We start from the raw sequence: 16,602 nt of genomic DNA, 5'->3' as shown, positions 1-16,602 counted from the left end.
TGTGCTTTTCAAGAAAAGAGCATATAGAAATACATGTATTTTTGGTGTGCTGAAAAAGAGTCAAGGATGCAATGTCAGTTGACATGGATGTGGTCCAAAACTCATCTGAATTACTAGATTTTCCACATCACCCCCTGAAGACAGGAATTACTGTACTGTAGCAAACCCATAGTCCCACCGGCAAAATCCCTACAGAAAGGGACTATCCCGACTTTCAGATAGGCATCTGGACAATTTTTTCAATGGATTAGCTGAGTTTTAAATGTTTCATACATTGTCACTATATTACAAGCCTTTCAGAATCCAGATTTTATTCATCCATTTCTCCTGCTTGTCTCACAGAAATAGGTCCAGTATTACTTGCTTTTTTCACCAGGAAAGTGCTTGGGTTTGCCTGGCTTTTTTTAAAAGTTCTTTTTTTTGCTTTCATTTTTTTCATCATGAGGAGAATCAAAAGTAGATTCAGTGTTCTGTGAGATTTTCTTTCTGTGGTGAGTGTGAAAGTTTGAAAGGAAACGCTGTTGTTATTCTCCTGTGTGGTATCCTCCAATGTGGCATTCGTTCTGTTGTGGTGAAGAAATGAAACTATAGCTTTCGTGGCTTTAGCTCCTTCTTGGCAGTCTGCTACCACCTGCCTGTTTGGGATTATTTTTACCCTTAATTTTAGCCTTTTGATCCCCAGATGCTCCAGGAACACCAAGAGCCACAGCACTGCCTGGAGTTCAGCAGTGATGCTAATATTGCTTCTTTTCAGCTGATACCCAAGAGGTCTCTTGATTGGCTGAACTGCTCCGTGGCCTCATTCATCTCCTACTGAGGCAGCATTTCATTGACCTCAGTAGAAGCTGGATCAGATCTTAACTGAAAATTGCTAAGATAAATTGGGATTGATTCCAGCTGTAGTTTGTAAAACACCTTTTCATCATAAAATGAAGATAGAAGTAAAATTAATACTGACAGTTTGTTGAATTTTGACCCCAATTCATTTAGTTTGGTCACTGTCTTTTCTCATGCCCAGCTTGAGCACAGCTCTAATTCATGTATTAAGACATGCTAGTCTGTTACTCAGTAATTGTTAACGGGTTTCTGCTTAGGATAAGAATACTTGTGTATTTTCTTCACAGTATTTGCTTCTCAGAGCTTCCAGACAAATGAAAATCATTCTGGTTGGTTTCTACTGTTATCAGTCTGTAACAGATTGGGATGTATTCTGCACTGGGTAAATGCACACAGCTCTTCCTACCCTCTAGACTCACAGACACATTAACAGAATGAAGAGGGTTTATTGTGTAGGTTTACAGCAGCAAGCCTACAAGCAAACTGCAGAATACACAATCCATATCAGTCTTCAAATACACTATTATGGCTCATGAGCTGTACAGTCCATGAATAGTGAGGAAGACGCAGCCCAGTGGCAGGCACCTTCATGAGTCCCCCTTTCTCCAGTGAAGGTATTAAATATCGCTGAAGTGTAGGAATTCTTCTCAAGTTAGACATCATCCAGGAAAAATAGTGATAGTGGTATTGATCCGGAGCGTGTTTTGAGAGGGTATGTTACCTAGTTACCTATATAGGCTGTGGGTCAGATACTGCTTCATAAGTTCTGTAGAGCTGATGTTAAAAGACAGAGGGTAATTCTATATATAGCTTTTCAAGTCCAAAGCACTTCATAGTTTTCACTAAGGTAGAAAGAGATCTCAATCATTATATTTAGATTATTATTGGGAGCTTAGGGAAGACAAAAGTGTTCCTTTTCAAAAGATGTTTCCCTGTTTTCACTGTTTTATATTTTGTGGCCATGGTGCTTTTCAGCAAACCTCATTACATAGATCAACAAATCTCCTTCCTTTCAAGTTTGACAGTGTTAATAAAAAGCCAAAGTTGTGACAGTTCTGCATGCTGACTGTCTGAGCCTTGAGCACAAGAGGGAAAACACGATGCCAGTTAACCATGGGAGCTGAAAACTGAGAGAGTAAATGCAGTCATTGTACTGAAGCAAGACAACTTGAAATTCTGTCCACAAAGCGGGTTGTTGCCCTCTTTGGGGACTAACTGTGGAAACTATTACCCTCTTGTTTTCCTTCTGTGTCTCCAGCATTGACGATTAGAAAGGAAATTACTAATTGCTTTTTAGGTAACTGGCAGTAGGAGGAAAACTGCAAGTCCCCAAACTTGTCTTGTGCCATGGTAGGTTTATGTCAACGGAGAGTGGGTCACCAGCATCGGAGAAGGAGGCAGCTTCGGGGAGCTGGCATTGATCTATGGAACACCCCGGGCTGCCACCGTCAAGGCCAAGACAGATCTCAAGCTCTGGGGCATCGACAGAGACAGCTACAGACGCATTTTAATGGTAAGTTTATGGAGAAAGTCTTGTTTATAGAGTTTGTATTTTTTACTTTCTTTTGTAGCACCAGCACTTCTGTGTTCAGAGTACATTGATGATAGAAGGTTGTATAGTGTGTGTTCCTGCATAAAAGAGAGAGGACATGACAATAACATTGGTAACTAAATTAAGTGAACTGAAGGGAAAGGGGACAAGATTCAGCAGAAAGATGCTGAGTCAGAAATGCAGTTGAATAACATTATGTGTAACTACTATATATGAATGAAAATGTCAGGAGGCCTCTGTTACCTACTGAGGCTATGCAGATCTTCTCCTTATCATGAACCTCAAAATGTTTTTCAGCCCTACCCCTTGCCTTTGAAGTCTTTGTCTGAACTTGTATTACACTCTTCAAGGCAGGCAATACAAGGTAGATCCATCTCTCATACAAAAAAGTCTTGGTCTTTACATTAGCCAGTACACACCACACGTACTGTAGGATGGTAGCTGCTAATGATTCATTGCTCTGCTCCTTTCGAACTCCCTCATCTCTGCAGCAAAGCTCAACAGACCTGGGCACCTGGGGTGTGCACTAGGTTATGGATTTGTTTTTGTTTCTTGAGTCGTTAGTTTATAATGGAAACTTCATCAGATAATTAACTTTAGAAACATCATAACCTTTTTAATGAGTTTGCTTCCAATGTCCATGTGCATGTCTTCCTTCTTCATAAAATATTCCTTTCATTTTGGTAGTTAATAGACATAACTCTTGTGTAAATCTTCTTTCTCAATAGGACTTGTCTCCAAAAGCTGCATTGTTTCATTCTGATCTGAAGGAAATTACACTGCTCTGAGAAAGATAAAGGATTGTGCATTTTGAAATCATTTGTATTTCTAGTGCATATCATGGATAACATAAATAGCAGGAGAATTGAGTAGATTTTACACTTAAATGATTAGTTCTTAAGCAATAGAGTGTAAGAGTGATCTTTATGCTGTGTGATTGCTGGATGTTTGTATGAAGCATTGCTGGTTTTCACTCTTTATTTCATAGGTTGAGTTCTGTATCACATAAATGAACATCACACTGACATGTAGGAGAGTAAGCTGGATTGATTTTACTCCATCCCAAAATTTTCAGGTTGATTGCTCCAAGACAAAATACACCAAAGTGTACTGTCTTCTCTCTTGTGGATAAGCAGGATGAATAGTTTTGAATGCTTCCCAGTGCAGGGAAGCAGGCAGTAGTAACTGAGACCTTTCTGCAAGGTATTTCTTAAACAGAGTGACACACTCAGCTTATTTGTCCCATGTCCTGCACAGATGCAGCGGAGGGGTGTCAGTAATAACTAGTCTGATGAATGAACCTGCATGCTGCAAGGAAGAAACCCAAGGTATAAAAGAGAAGGAATGTAGGAGCCATAAATGTTGGGGCAAGACACATACTCCTTGTTTTTTTAAGCATAGCTTTTTACAGCTGCCTGTAACCTTGCTACTAAAGAATTGAAGGACAGATTCACAGTCATCATAGCCTAGAGGTAATTTCAGTTTTAAGCGTTGATGGAAATAGTGGCACCTAACATCATGCAATGCTGGGAGCTTTCAGGTTTGGTCATGTGTCCATTACCATCTGATAGCAGCCTTCAGAAGATGAATATTTGATGCAGAGACAGTATTTTACTAAAAGGACTTGAAGTCCCAAGTGGAAAAGACACTTTTTTTACTGCTAGCTTTAGCTATGCATACAACTTAAAAGTTATGGATATACTTCTGTTTCATTCTAGTGTAGTGCTAAGTGCTTTTCAAATGAATTACATATTCTCTGAACCAGTGACTGCTGTATCTTACCTAGCAAGCTGAGTTCCTGCAGTTGATGAGAGCTTTAACGTTACATGGAGGTGTTTTCTCTCCCCCTTGTGTTTTTTTACAGTTGAGGTCATTAAAAATTGGTGGTCTGTTGCATTACATTAGATACCCGGACAGTGTAATTGTAGCATTCTTCATACTTAGGAAATATTTCAGGTGGTATAGTGAATTAATTGCTTCAGGTATAGAAGATGTCTAATTTTAAGTGCTATCCACACTAAATGCAATTTACCTATCCAGACTCCATGAATTGTGTCATCTTTTCATATATTTGTAGGCGCAGTGTGGATGATTTCTTTGCTGTAGGTGAAATGGGACACCTGTCTTTGTGCATTCATGTGAGGGCAGGTTACAGTGTCTCTCTGCACATTTCCTCAAGCCTAAGAATTAATTACATCATGTTTCAGTGGCTGCATTTCATACTTGAAGCTAACTCCACCATTACATGGCTGGTTTTGCTGTACTCAGTTTCAAGATGTAGTCGTAGCTGCCTTTTAAGTCACAGAAACATGGTTTCCTGACATTTAGCCACTAAGCTTATGCTTCTAGAAAGCTGCTAGATATTCTGGATGTAGAAAGGTTCTGCCTTTAAATAAGAGATTAATGTTTAAGGTATCTTTTGAGATACATCATTTAAGATGGTTTTAAAATCAGTGAGTGAGGTTTTCTTTTTCATTTTCTGCTTGCAAATACTTTTGTCCAGGGGATCAGTGACTTCTTTCTTCCAAAGATATGGGTTGTTGTTTTCTTTTCTGTAGTGAGATAAAGCCCCTCCATAACCCAAGATGTTTTTTTCTTTCATCTACATTCCTTCCCGGCCATGACCAGCCCCATGTTTTTGTCAGTCTGGTGTTGAAATTTTATTCACATTGTAAATATTTATTTGCAAATCATACCTTCAGATTCACTCTTGCCAAAAAGATTTTATCCTGTTGTGAGCCACTTGACTCTCTACCTCATTTCTCCTTGCAGCCTCTGTTTTGCTTCTTTACTTTGCATTTAGTAATTTCTAGTTTCATGTCTGCTTAAGTGCCATTTTCCCCACATACATGTCCCATTGATCCTGACTGGTTTATGGTATGAATAAAATGCATCCCAGGAGGTTGGGAGTTTGTCTTCTTTTTTGTGGATGGACAAAGCCTGATGCAAAAAGTTCCTGCTGGCTTTTAGTTACACTTGTCATCCATTTATTATTTGGTTTGTCCCAAAGGAAGTTTGTTAAAACAGATATATTTCTTTATATTTCATTGTCAGAGCTTAGGTACCCTGATGGCTTGAAGGTTACATTCAAGTTTGTTTTAGCAGCTGTGATGATTGTAAATGTTGGAATAGTTTCTTTTGTCAGGATTTGCAGTGAAATGGCTTGGCTTTCTCTGGAGTCCTTGACAAATTATTATACCATGAAATTCATTGTACTAGATGGATTGCAAAAACCCACTCGAACACGTTCCCTTCCCAAGCACATTCACAAATTATCTGTCCATCTGTGTGTTCCATTTATTTCATTCAGTTATCTGTTCTGAGCTGCATGCTTTTCACTCTGTTGCAGATTTCTGTATGTGTATGTTCTCTGTGCACACACACACACTTATGTATATATTCTATATTTATTTACTTACATTCCTCTGGGAGAGAGGCAAAGGAATTTTTGCCATAGGATTCTCATGTAATTCAGTTGGTGAAATGTTACTGCTCTCTTCTTTGCAGTTGGGATTCAAGAGCATCATGGAGTGGGGAACATCACAGGGTATTACAATATTTGTATTCTAAATATAGCAAATACCACAAATACCAGAGCAGTAAATGTCTGTATCCCAACATCAGATTGAACCCCCTGACAATTCAGTTCCCAGACTGAGGAAATTTGAAGTATTAATTTCTTTTAATTTCTTCTTTAAGAAGGCTTGATTCAGAATGATTTAACTATCCTCTAGTTCCCATGGTCCAGGATACCTGGCTCTGAGATCAGAGTTGTATGGGATACAATACTTTTTGCCTATTTGGTAAACTTCTTCGCAGAAATGAGTTATATTTGGATGTAAGTCATGACAAATCAAGTTAGTCAGTTAGTTCCTAATGTCATGCCTCATTTTCTTTATGCTATTTTGGCTTTGTTTTATCATCTTTTCACAACTTTGAACCTGAGAACAATTTCTTTAACAAGTGCCTTTTTCTATTCAAATAAAGTAAAGTCAGAAGGACTTCATGTTGCATGTAGGTTGCATGGTGGCCAAAACATAAAGCCAATCCGAAGCCTGCAATCCATCCAACTTCTGTGTGATACAGCACCAGGATCTTGGCAATTTTGTTCTCATGGCCAGTATGCATGGTGACTCTTTCATGCGCCTGTAAGAATATACACCTAAAGCATCATTCAATATCAGGTTTATGCAGGGATTAAATGGGCTGGAGCACTTCAGGAGCCCATTCCGGCACCTCCTGCCAGGAGAACTTTTTTATTTGAAACTAAAGCCATGCTTTGCCTTTTGGTAGCCATTTGGCTTCTTAGAGAAGGTGGGGGTTTTTAGGAAGGACCTGGTCAATTCCACCTGTAAAATTGAAGCAAGAAAGAAGACATAAAGAGTGCTGGAGGTGCAAAGCAAAGAGGCAGGCAGAAGGGAGTAACATAGAGACTTGACTGGAGGAATGAGAAGAAAAACTGAAAGAAATCAGGGAAAGTGAAGAAGGGGCAGCTGGAAAAAAAAGGCAACAGTCCTATTCAGCAAGACCTGTTATAATCTGTGGGGCATTCATTTTTCCTAGGCTGTGTATTGCTTAAGCTAAGCCTAGGGCTTGCTACGTTTTTAAGCGTCCCTAAAACTGGGTTTGAGCTCTCTTCTGTGTGGATTTGGCAAATGCAAGTGATCTCGTTTCTCCTTGGGACTGTTTCAGGGAGGAGCACTGCAACTTAGAATATTAACGAGTCTTCCTAGTTAGCGGAACCACTGTCTTTAAGAAGATGAGCTTGTGCATGACAGCTCAGAACCAGGGAGAAAGTGAACAAAGGAACAGGGGGAGAGGGAGAAGCAGCGACTATTGAAATAAGATATTAATAGGTTAGAAAAAGCAGAATTAATAAAGACTTTTTAAAACATGCCATCAAGAACCCTGCCAGTGCAGAATTATTCATGTACATTTACTATTGTTTTTATCTGGCTCAAGCAGTAAGAGTTCTACTGCTTCCCTTGGGAAACTCTTCTGCAAGAGAATAATTCCTACATAGGGAAAATATCTTTCATATTGAACTTAAATTAGATTTTCTTAATTTTCTCTTATTACTTTGAGTTATGTCAAGTTATGCTGTACCAAATTGCCTTCTCCTTCTGTCATCTATCTGTAGATGATTATCGCTGTCTACTTAAAACCCTTGCAACAGTGCATGCCAGCTATGCAGATACCATACCTATGATCCTACTGTTGAGCTAACATCTACAGGCTGAATTTGTTTTGCTCCTTCCTTATCAGCCCTCGCCAAGTGTTTTAGCATTTTTTAGGCTTTGGTTTAGGAATACCTTTCTGGAGAAGAGGTACCAAAACAGAGTGTAGCATGTCAGGCACCATGACATCCGAGCCATGGAGATGAAGCCTCTGAACTTCATTCCTAGATAATGTCTGAGTGTATGACCAAAATAGCCTTGGCTGTATTCTTGTTGCAGTCTAATGCTGCAAACGAGCTCTCATCTACTGTCTTTAACTCTCCTTCAGGTTTACAACTTTCCAGTCTTCTTCCTTTCATCAAACATCTGTGCTTTGGATTTTTCTTTTCCTTTGCATTTCTTAGCTGTATTTTCCAAGTGGAAGCTCATTCTGTTACTTTCTACTCCCATTTTTAATGTCTCCAAATTGTTTCTTGTATTTTCCTGTTCTGGCAAGCTTTCATACTATCTCCTATTCTGCAGATATTGTTACTGTCTGATTTGTTGTTGCTTCTAGAAGATCCATGAAAATATTGCAAGAAAACAGACTTAGCACATGTCCCAGGACACATGTTGGTTGACAGTTCTGCAGAAGTGACTTGAAAGGTAGGAGTAGAGATTATGATGGTTTTCCTGCCTGTGGCCTCACAAGTTGGGTAAAGCAACTAGACCAAATAATGCAAGTATAAAAAAGAAATCAGGAGTGAGAGGTGACATTATGCCTATGGGAAGGGATGAAAGGGGAATATTAGGCTGACCAAGGAAGGTGGGAATTAGGCATGTTCTCCCTTTATTTCATGGGGAGGAAAAAATGATTAATACCAAGGAAATAAGCACATGCTTTGGTTGTTTATAAGAGTTCTGCGGTGTTGTTTTTAGCTTACATTAGTGTTCTCTCAAAATCTCTTCCTCTTATTCTGCTTGTGAAAGCTTTAGTAGGAAAACACACTGAAGTGAAAACAGTGTTCATGAGAGTGAGCCAAGCTGCTACTTTCTGGAAGAGAAATTGGGATATGGTTGTGCTATTGGGATCCAGCCTTGTCTGCTCTGAAAATGAAGAGAAAGTTTCTGTGCCTGCCTGGGCACCCATAGGTGAAGCTCTGCTGTCAGGTGGCTCATGCTGCCCTGGAGGCTGTTGTCTCCGTCCTTCAGGAGAGATGGAGGGTTGGATGGAGCCATCCTGCAGGTTGAGTCATGAGCCATCAGTTGGGTCACCTTGGGTTTCAGTACATGTGATGTGAAATGCAACTCCTAAGCCTCAACCACTAGTTCTTTCCTAGGCTCTTGTTCTCCCTTACCTTTGTGGTATCGTTCTGAGACATGACAGTGTAGCTGTGCATTAAGTGGAGTCCCACTGAGGTTCTACTATCGCGATAGAAAAGAAATGATAACAGCATATGTAATTAATTCTTTCCACTTCAGTTTTGCTTTTGCACTTGTCATGGTGGATTCTGTACCCATGCCCTAGCTTAGTTTAGCCAAGATGTAACAACCGTTTTCCTGTAGGAGTGATGGGCTTTTGCTCTCTGGGCCAGGCAGAATGCCTGCAGTTCCTGCCTTCCTGGGTCTTGTCTGCATCTCTAAATACTCAGAGTTGTGGTCAGGTGTCACTTACGGCTACTGATTACTGCTTCTTAAAATTCATCTGTATCCGCAAGTCATTTAAAAAGCATTTTCCACATCTGTCCTTGGCTGCCCCAGCCCATCAAACTAAACCACCGGTCTGGTTTTCCACAGCTGTCAATTTTGCTGGTCTCGTTTCCACTTGATTGCAGGGAGGAAAGCAACAACTGCACAGTGTCCGGTTTTCCATGCTCTGTCTTGCAGCAAGCTGTCAGGATCTGGCGTGGTTTGCACAGCCTCCTCCGTTTGAACTTCTTGGGTGTTTTTTTATTTCTGGCACTTCAAATGCTTTTCGAGGCTCCTGAGGTTGAGAACCAGGTTTGTCAGACAGAGAGGTCAGAGAAGGGTTACCGATGCTATCACTGAGGGGAGAACTGTCATCACCAGGGTCGGAAATTATGAATGGGGTGTTGAGGAGGAGACCTTGGTAGTGAGTGCTGCTGCTGCTGATGCAGAGATACTTGGAAAGAGTGGCAGCTCTCGAAGGTGCTGTTGCTGTTTCAGAGCAGGGATGGCCCCAGGAGAGGAATGCAAGGAGGAGTTGTTCCAGAAGAGAGCATCCAGCAGCTTCTGTTGGTGCTGAAGTCAGAAGCTGGAGCAAAGCCTGTTGATATTGTTGGAAAGATTCACTTTGCTTTGGTGGTCGTTGGATCAAGTTGCACCTGCACAGTGTGTGTGTAGGAAGAGGGATGATGTCTAATTCTTAGTTACAGCATTGCACTTGAATACACCAGTCTTTCCCATTTTCATACTGAGAGTATTTCTGTATGCTTTCACAGTGGAGAGTGAAATATTTCTTCTTTTCCTTCCTCTATCCCCACTTCCTGTGTCTGCTTTCCAGCACCTACAGTGCTCAAGTGGAGGAGGAATAGTGAAGTGTCTCTTTCTATGGTAGACATTTGCTTCTGTCAAACATAGTCTTTTCTGCCCAGGCTAAGAGCAAATGCAATCTTTATTTCCCCTTTCTTCAGAAGATGAATGTATCATCTTTGTGCTGTACTCCTCCCTTGTAGATCTGACTAGCAGGCACCAGGCAGCCTTCAGCATCCATAGGGACTCTACCCGGGGAGAAACTATGCGGGCTGTCGTGTAACAGTGTGGAATAAACTGCATGGTACCAAGGAAAACTCTGGAGTTCCTCTTTGGTACCTGGGAAGGTTTTGTCTTCAAGTCATTTGTGTCACTGCAGAAGGAGCTAAGGATGAATTATTTTTATGTTGGTAAAACTGCTTAGTATTTATTAATACCTGGATAGCCTTCAAAAATGCATGCTGGAATGGCTACTTAGGGTTTCTGTCTATGGTGCTCAAACACTATGTAAGCAGAAGGTATCTCAGTAATTTATCACACAATAAAATCTTAGTAGAGCGGGAATGACTGTACTGGTAGCTGCATATACACTGATGGATTGTCTGCTCCAAAATGCTTAAATCTTGTTAAAATAATACTATGAATAGGTTGCTCGACAGTTACAATACATGTAACACTATTCAGAATATAAACCAGGCTTACAGATAAAGGCTCTTAGCATTAAAGAGGTTTTAACCTAAAAGAATGGGACCCGTGAGGGGGACATTTTAAGTTTTATCCTACTTTGTCATCATAATTCCCTTCTAGCAGGGCCTCACTGGCAACAGGATACATATTGAATTAGCTAAACAGTTAATTGATGAAGCTCTAGCTTTAAAATGAGTGCCTGTAAATAATGGATACAGTTAAAATCCACGGTGTCCAGTAACACCAGTGAAGACAGTGAAATTACACCAGCATTGAATTTGATTCCTTCTGTCTTTGCTTATCAGCAATTCAACTTGCCCAGACATTTTATGGGGAAACATTTGCCTTAGGCTGTTTATACTGGCTATGCTTTAGATTTGGAAAGGGAGGGAAAAAAAAGAGCAGCTGTAGGAAGAAATCACAAAAATACTTTGTGTAATTCTACCTCCTTTTTCTCTCTCTTTTAATAACAGGGCAGCACACTGAGAAAGCGGAAGATGTATGAAGAATTCCTGAGCAAGGTCTCCATTTTGGGTCAGTTGCCCTTTGGACTTGCCTGTTAGTTCCTGTGTTATACATGTTGGCAGAATGAATTTTGGTCTTTGATTGCACGATGAAAACAATGGTGGTCAAACAGAAGGTCTCGTGGTTGCATCGTTTCAGAGGGAATAAAAGTGTAAAGGGTCCTTTTTAGAACTTGTTTTTCTTGTTCTCTAATAGACACTGAACATGTCCTGGAGTAACGGTTGGACTTGATGATCTTAAAGGTCTTTTCCAGCCTGTCTGTTTCTGTGATTCTATGTGTTTGAAGGACAGACCTTTCCTTAAATATGGGAGCAGGCATGCACTGGTAACCTTTTGGTAGCTGCTGTTGCAGTAAAGATCATATGGATGGAGGAGAAAGCAGTGCAGAGATATGAATTTGTCATAAAGTCTAGTTACATCCTCCCAGGTGACAGGTAAGCTGTTTTTCCTGCAAGAATACTGTGTTTGTGTGCACTGAACAGAGTAACCTTACAAATCAAAATGGACTGCTTTTTTTTTTTTCCTTCTTCGTATTTTACAGCCCCTGTCTCACATTCTTAAAACATCTGTTTAGCTTCTTGGGCTTGGATTTTGTTTCCCTTTGATTAATGTGATAGCCACGAAATTTGGACATGTTCTTGATGGCCTTCAGTAGGAAAAACAACAAACCCATAATGCCTGACCAATCAATCACAGTTAGGAGAACAAAAGCTTCTCATAAGGAGGACAGTGTTAGACAGGACAATGAAATGCTGGTTCTGGAGGAGAAACATCATCTTTCTGCAGGGGCTATTTTGAAAAAAACAGTTCAGGATTCATTTGCTATCTGAAGTATTTATATTTCTACTTCAGCAATTTCCTTTTTTTGTTTATGGTATTCATTTACCATTTAAGATGAGGTACCTGAAATATGAGAGTGTCTTAGTGGAAATATACTTGAACTTCTGAGAGGTGCAGTCCATGAAATCTTCAGTTATATTTGTGTGCTTAAAGTAAGTATGTTGCTCCCTTATTAATGAAGTTTTCATCATTTAAACACCTTCTTTTATGCTCAATTTAAATCTTCCTAAATTAAGAGTACAAATTATGCCAAATTACAATGGGTATTTAAAGAAAAAAGGATCTCTGCACCTGCACTAATGAGGAGCAATTACAACAATGAGACATCTCAAAACAGTTTCAGAGTAGAAAGGTTATTCAGAGATGCGCTTCCTTAAACATGTGGTTTGCAATGTAATTATATCTTCGTTTCTAGTATGGCTTTTGAGTCATAGTAAGAAAAGAGGAAAGACTTCAAGATTTGAACCTCTTTTAAGGATGGAAAAGCAGTGGACAAAATGACATATCATTTCAGGAACATGGAGAATTTAGGTGAAATGTGTAAGGATCTATTGCGCATGTCTAAAAAGTAGATGACACCTGGGAAACAGAAAGGTATTTTAGAAATCCCAACACAGCACTGAGAAGTCCACTTCAGTTCATGCCTTAATGTGGACAGAACTCAGTGATTTCTTGGTGTAAAAACCTCTGCCTGCTTCTTATATATACATTTTCAAGGCCTGTCTGATGTCTGTAACTACCCATACAATTGTAAGAGTAATTTTTTTTAATAATCAAGGATTTTTTTAGATTATCAGTAGCTGCTCTTAGTATATCAAACAAAGTACGAGAAAACTAATGTTTAAAAATCTTTCTTCTGGAGTTTAATTAAATGTAAAGCCAAGAATTGATAGGTACAACTTGGAAATTGCAAAAAATTGCATAGAGTCTGCTTTCATTCTCCAACTAAAACGTTAATAGTTTTATATTCTGTACAATATTCTGTATAATGCTCTGTTGCTCATTAACCAATGTATTTGTAGTGGTACAATTCCCTTATGCAAAAGAGGGACACTTTGTGACTGGATCTAGAATTAGCTCTGAATTTTTCATAAAGCCAACTGAAGAAGAAGTTTCAAGAGACTTTTTCTTTTCATTGTTAATTACATAGGGTTTTTTTTTCTTTCTTTTTTTTTAATGAAAAAGCCTGCTCTAGTCTGCATGAAAGAGTTTTATGCTTATTTTTAGTTGAACAGAGCATGTTGCATTGATAATATGGGCTTGGTCTTTGACATTAATGCTTCTGCACCAAAGGTCACAAATGCACCAGGAAAGTGCATTAGTTAGGTGGGGAAAATGCTAGGAATAATAATTTCCCTAAAAGCAACAGAAAGTGGCATAAAACCATGAGACGTATGTGTGTTAGGCAACTCAAAACTTAACCTTTGGTGCACTGCGTACTTTGATCTGATTTTGCTACCAGACTCAGTGTGTACTTCTAAGCTCAACCAAAAGGCATTTTAACTTAGACAGACCAACTCTTTCACCTTCAGACACTACTTCTAAGCAATTTTTTTGACAAACTGGGGAAATGAGATTCTAAGAGAACAGCCCAGAATCTAATCCTGGTGTCGGAAGCCGTGTCTTAACGTACATTAGTTCAATAATTCATAATAAGAATTTATAAGAACCACCAGAGCTCTAGTACATGAATTTTAGCCCCACTTTTTGAGGCAGTGAAGGTTATATCATTGTATCATCTGTTTCTTTTAATAACTTTTAAACCTGTCACTTCTTTCAGTCAAATCTGATAAAAGTATAGAAGTTCAAGTATAATTCATTGCCTTGAATTCTCATGCAAATGAGTAGAGGAGAAAGACGTCGGTTGGCCCTCTCCTCTCTCCAAAGGCAGGACAGGTAAAATCCATCCCTTAGCAGACCCCGGAGGACGAAGGCAGTGGGAGAGTGAGCAGCCCTGAAGGCTGCTGTCTTTTGCAGGCTTTCTTTTGCTGTGTAGGTATCACAGGGATTATGGCACCTGCAGGTGCGTGATAAGGACCCCATGCATGGGAAGCAGGCTGTGTCCATTACTCATAAAACAGACCAGTATTTTTTTCTTATTAAAGTTTACTTTGAAGTTTTGTAACATCTCTCTCTAAGTGGAGGAATGAAAAGAAAAACTTTGTAAACCATCCTGCTGGCAAATGAAACAGGAGTGCCGCTTCAGTCATCCATGTGATCCTCGGTCTTACTGCCACCCTTGCTACCAGGGTCTTGCCTGTGGCTTCAGTGGTGCATGGTCACACCCTTGGGGAAGAGTCATCTTTTAGATTCACACTTTCACATCACTTATCTAGCAGGCCATCAGTAACAGGCTGAGTGCAACCCTGAGAAAGAGACAGCAGGACTTGTTCTGACATCTAGTGTGAGATGTGGCAAGAGAATGTATCACTGATATCTCCAAACAGCTCCTAGGCTACTCCAATCCACTGCAGCACCAGGGCGGTGCAGATCTGATTGCAGGCATAGGGAACTGGAGCCAACTTTTCGTGTCCAACTTTCAAGATTATTATCTGTGTGATTACTAAAGTCTAAGACACAGAGAATAAATACATTCATGTTTCCCAACTGGAGGTTCGTGCAGAGTGCCTGGATGAAAGAAATGTTTCTTTTATAACAGAACCAGGCACAGCAGAGCTGTCAGTTTAGATACAAATCATCAACCAAAGTTAGAGTCTCTTATAATAAAGCTTTATGATCTTCAATATTTTAGAGTCCCTGGACAAATGGGAGCGGCTGACAGTGGCTGATGCTCTGGAACCTGTCCAGTTTGAAGATGGGGAAAAAATTGTTGTGCAGGGAGAGCCCGGTGATGACTTCTTCATTATTACAGAGGTAAGACTGGAATCCTGATAAGCTCTGTCATTTCCTCATGAAGAGCAAGACTGTATTAAAAGATATATGGGTTTGGTTTAATTTCTTCCTTTAGCATAAATCTGAACTAACTCCATGCAAGCAGGAGGATGACTTAAAATTCAAATCAATTCAGACACCAGTTCCATGGAAATTTCTTAAGTGGAAGGATCCCTAATTTCCAATAAATTGAAGATGCAGAGGAATTTTCAGTTGTGTCTAGTGTCTTTACTGTTTGAAGGTTTGGTTTCTACATGAGATTTTTCTCATTCCAAATTGCCAATACTTCAAACAGGCTGACCAGCCATGCAGTGCACTGATCATTGTTCCCAAAGGGACTTGCAGGAGAAATTACAAATGAACATCTGTAAACTGGAGCAGGAGACCTGATCTGAAATGGATAATTTGTTCTTTGTTTTGCCTTAAACTTAGTCCAAATGGCTGAGCCATTTTCTTGTTTACTCTCACTCAGGCAGACAGATCTGTCAGGCAGCTGAAAATGCTGACATCTTTTTGGGAGATTATCTGACACTTCACTTCCACCATCTCACTTCTGCAAACAGATGCTGACGGGGTTTTTCCTCCCTCTCTGCATAAATATTTGGATCCTTGGTATTTCATGCAAATACTTAGGTGCTGTGATATAACAAGTTATAAAAAGATAAAGAGACTCAGCCTAAGAATAACAAGGCAGCATTAGGATATGACTGTGTATGTATTGAAGTAGGAGCTTTTCAGTTCCAGCTGTGAGTGTTCATACACAAATATATAGCGTGAATGACCAACATATGGCTGTGTGGTGACAGTTCAAGTGCACATGCCAGGCCAGATGTTACATGACCAGCAACAAGGAGGTGGTGGCACAGGAGTTAAGAGGTAATCTGAATCCCTCACTGTGGGAGAAGGCGGGTCAGATTGGTTTAAGAAGTTGATACGGTTTGTTGCCTTGGAATCCCGTTGTATGTACGCAGAATACATCTCTGGCTCCATCAGGCAACTGTATTTTGATGTGATTTAGGATGAAAAAGACCCTGCCCCACTCAGGTGATAAAGGGCTTGTACAGTGCCAATTCCAGATGGTTTAGAGGACAGAAGGTTTTTCTTTGCTTGTTCCTTATCTGTGTTTTTTTGGACGGGTGCCTCTATCCAAGACAGCCAAAACTGAGTTTATAATATCTGACACTTAAAATTCCATCCTTCTTTCCTTGAGTGTTGGAAATATGTATTTGATTTATGAACAAAGAGTTTCTCTTGTCATGCTCACAAAATTGTTAGTGCAAATAATTGCACCTGTATACCACACAAGTAAGGAACTTTAAATATGTGATGAGCAGTGTCCCTTCAAAGCAAGTGTCAGAATACAAGAGGCTAGATATTAGATAGGGAATTTGTTTTATTAGCAAGATATTTAGTATATGAGAAAAATATAGGACATAAACTATTTTTATTTTTTCCTCCAGAAATAATGGATTTTTATTTCTACTAGTGTTATTGAATGTGCTGTTATTCTTTGCAGCAGCATGAGACTAGGAAAACCTAATTTTCTTAGCCATCAAATCCCATGTGGAAAATTGGCAGCTTGCTTAAGAATAACCAAGGGCCCTTATATTCCCCCCTTCA

General features: G+C 39.8%; 1 protein-coding gene across 3 annotated transcripts in view; it reads left to right on the top strand.

Moving 5' to 3' along the window:
* PRKAR1B (protein kinase cAMP-dependent type I regulatory subunit beta) overlaps positions 1–16,602 on the top strand; it is a 101,376-nt gene that overhangs the window by 67,974 nt on the left and 16,800 nt on the right. For all 3 annotated transcript variants that reach the window (XM_061473629.1, XM_061473628.1, XM_061473627.1), the window contains exons 7-9: positions 2,192–2,350; positions 11,199–11,259; positions 14,843–14,964. In XM_061473629.1, the coding sequence (XP_061329613.1) occupies positions 2,192–2,350; positions 11,199–11,259; positions 14,843–14,964 (342 nt within the window). The remainder of the gene's footprint in view (positions 1–2,191; positions 2,351–11,198; positions 11,260–14,842; positions 14,965–16,602) is intronic.

This window comes from Pezoporus flaviventris, unplaced genomic scaffold (assembly GCF_033815535.1).
Source record: "Pezoporus flaviventris isolate CSIRO_AGI_PZ_B2104156 unplaced genomic scaffold, CSIRO_AGI_Pfla_v1 ptg000078l, whole genome shotgun sequence".
NCBI classification, from domain to species: Eukaryota; Metazoa; Chordata; class Aves; order Psittaciformes; family Psittacidae; genus Pezoporus; species Pezoporus flaviventris.
This window is presented reverse-complemented; position numbering and strand designations above follow the sequence as displayed.